We start from the raw sequence: 3,136 nt of genomic DNA, 5'->3' as shown, positions 1-3,136 counted from the left end.
GTCATGTCGCCCCACCCCCCTGCAAAACCTGCAGCGTGGTCTGGACGGCATCACTATGCAAACGGGCGCCCTAGAAGCCTTTCAGCTGCTTACCGACCGCCTGGGCATCGGCGTGGTGAGTTATGTGGGCTCGAGTGTATGAACGGGCGGCAGCGCGTCGTCACTCCCGGCCAGCGTGAAGCAGGGCGCCAGCCTGCAGTAACCTTGGACTGAGGGTTACACGCCCGCTTGCCGCCCTTCTTTCCGCCGCAGGGTATCGTGCTAGTGGCCCTGGCCGCGGCCGCTGCCCTGCTCGTGCGCCTGCTGCCCGCGCGGCGCCCGCCAGTCCAGTTGGTGGACTTTGCAGTGCACCGCGCGCCGGCTTCCTGGCGGCTTCGGCGCGCTGAGCTGGCGCCGATGAGCGAGGGGCTGTTCTCGCCCGAGGACCTTGAATTTCAGGAGAAAGTGACCCTCAGGTGGGTCATGGAATAGGCCAGAATAATGTGCAAGTGGGTACTGAGGTTGCGCCCACAAAGAGTGAATATGCACACAAGCGTCGAAACCAGCACGGACTGCGACGGCCACCGACTGGCCAAAACAGCGGCCTTCAATAGCCGTCGTTTGCATCTCTCTGTGCCATGCGTGCACGTGTTGATCCACGCAGGTCCGGCCTGGGCGACGAGACCGCTGTGACACCAGCCATCATGGCGCGCCTGACAGGCATGTCGGTGGCACGCCATGAGTTTGAGGTGGGCACGCTGCCATTCAGGGGGGTGAATCGGAGGGGCTGGCCTGCAGCTGACGCATACGCCTCGTCTCATGCATGCAAAGGTTTTGAGATGCACGGGAGGCGTCATAGACTCTGTTTTCTCAAGGAATTACGGGCCTCCAGAAGCTTGGTCATACCGTCCCTTGCACCTCAGTTGTGTGCCGGCCCCTTCACAAAATCTGCAACCCCTGTACCGATCTGATCGCGGCATTGGGATGCCGCCGGTGCCAGCTTTTCAAGAGTGGACATCTATCCATCACCCACGCGCAATTGCAGGTCATGTGCTTCTCGGCGGTCGAGCAGCTGCTCGCCAAGACAGGCGTCAGCCCCAAGCAGATCAGGTTCCTGGTGACCAACAGCAGCCTGTTCAACCCCACCCCCAGCCTCAGCGCCGTAATAATGAACAAGTTCAAGTTCGGCCCTAAGACGCAGGTGTGTTGAGTGCGCATACAGCGTGTGCATGGATGCTGGCTTTCACCCTGCAGACCCTTATGCCTAGGCCAACCCAACCTGGTCGGCATCTATAGCAACCTTGTCACACTGCGCAAAATCGAAACAATCAGATGGTCCAAACCAGCTTCGTGCCACGCCGACAGCCCCGTGCTCCCACGCACCCTGCGCCTTCCCTCGCCCCCGCCCGCCCCCAGAACTTCTCGCTGGGCGGCATGGGCTGCAGCGCGGGCGTCATCGCCCTAGACCTGGCGCAGCAGCTGCTGGAGCGCCACCCCGACGAGTACTGCCTGGTGGTGTCCCACGAGAATATCACCAACGCACACTACAAGGGCGCAGACAGGTCAATGCAGGTGATCGGCCAGCGACCATCGGCTGCAGAGTGGCGGCGCTGGGGGTGTTTCGCTGCCCCTGGGCGGGACTCCCGGACGGCTGCCAGCACTTTTCAAATCGCCAACACTGTGGCTGGCTGCTGATGCCATACACCAACATGCTCCCATGCCAGGGAGCGGCCCGCTGCCATTCTCCGTCGCAACCTTACCGCCACCCCCGACCACCGTGGTTCACATGTCCAAACTAACGTGCGCAGGTGTCCAACTGCATATTCCGCGCCAACGGCGCCGCCGTGCTGCTGAGCAGCCGCCGCGCCGACGCGCGGCGCGCCAAGTACCGGCTGGCTCACGTGGTGCGCACCAACCTGGCGGCGGACGACCAGGCCTACAACTGCGTGCTGCAGATGGATGACGACGAGCAGAAGGTGGGCGGAAGCTGCTGGTTGGGGCCCTTGGGTAGCGCCGGGACTGTGCTCTGTTTATACAGAGGCAAAGGAGCGGGTATCACAGGAGCGAACAGCGCGTCCCTTGTTGACAGTCATGCTGGTCTTGACTTATTGCCGGCGAGCGAGCAGGGCAATGGTGCAAGCACTGTTGAGTGCCTGCTCGGGCGCTCGGCACAGCGCCCACAGAAGCTCCAGCCCAAGCAAGGTTCCCCTCCTCGAGACCGGGCTGATGAGCTATTTGCTCCTCCGCCTCTTGCGACCGCTCCAACAAACCAAAACCCCCGCCGCAGTGGGGCGTCCGCTTGGGCAAGGACTTGATGGCGGTCGCCGCCCGCGCCCTCCGCGCCAACATGACGTCACTTGGGCCCCTCGTCCTGCCGCTCAGCGAGCAGCTTCTCTTCGCGGCCAACCTGCTCGCCCGCCGCCTCGCCGCGGCCAGCAAGCCGGCCGCCCGCGCGCTGCCGCTGACGTGGACGCGGCCGTACACGCCCGACTTCAAGCGGGCGTTTGATCACATGTGCATCCACACCGGCGGCCGCGGGGTGATCGACACCATAGAGAAGGAGCTCGCGCTGCCCAAGGCGTGGGTGGAGGCCAGCAGGGCGGCGCTCTACCAGTTTGGCAACACCAGCAGCGCCAGCATCTGGTGGGGCGGCTGCTGCAGGGGGAGGGGGTTCTGCTAGCAAGCGCTTGCGTGTGTGCAAGGTGGCGTGGGCAAGAAGCGGGGCCGTGCGGTTGTGCGGGCGTCAACTTCACATAGTTGTGTCCGTTACCGTGGCAGCAGGGTCAGGCAATGTCCCAGTGGGTGCGCCGCCGCCGCGGGGCCGAGTCGAGTACGATGGCAGCGCGTCGCTGCGGCCCCTGCCTGCACGGCGCCCATGCAGCAGGGACAGCGAGCAGCACACTGCTGCGACAGGCTGCCTTGAGGCTCAGTCCTGTCAGCAGTGAATCAAGAAAGTCCTGCAATGCCCCTTATGCGTAAACTTGCTTTGTCATCAGGTATATCCTGGCCTACCTTGAGCACAATGGCCGCGTGCGCAAGGGCGACCGCGTGTGGCAGCTCGGCTTTGGCAGCGGCTTCAAGTGCAACAGCGCCGTGTGGGTGGCCGCCCGCCGCGTGCGGGACGCCCACCCCGCGTGGGAGGGGTTTGACGTGTCCA

The 3,136-nt window shown here is 63.9% G+C and overlaps 1 protein-coding gene across 1 annotated transcript; it reads left to right on the top strand.

Annotated features, from left to right (window-relative positions):
• Positions 1-55: 55 nt before the first annotated feature.
• MNEG_14110 (3-ketoacyl-CoA synthase 19) lies at positions 56-3,129 on the top strand (the record flags this gene model as incomplete). Its single annotated transcript, XM_014037418.1, has 8 exons — positions 56-115; positions 253-455; positions 644-728; positions 1,025-1,180; positions 1,396-1,551; positions 1,788-1,955; positions 2,267-2,622; positions 2,976-3,129. Coding segments are annotated over 8 exons (1,338 nt in total), but the record flags the coding sequence as incomplete, so codon positions are not given.
• Positions 3,130-3,136: the final 7 nt, after the last annotated feature.

The sequence above is a fragment of the Monoraphidium neglectum genome (assembly GCF_000611645.1).
Source record: "Monoraphidium neglectum strain SAG 48.87 unplaced genomic scaffold scaffold04261, whole genome shotgun sequence".
Taxonomy (NCBI): domain Eukaryota; kingdom Viridiplantae; phylum Chlorophyta; class Chlorophyceae; order Sphaeropleales; family Selenastraceae; genus Monoraphidium; species Monoraphidium neglectum.
The sequence above is the reverse complement of the archived record's forward strand: the minus strand, read 5'-3'. Positions and strand labels throughout refer to the sequence as shown.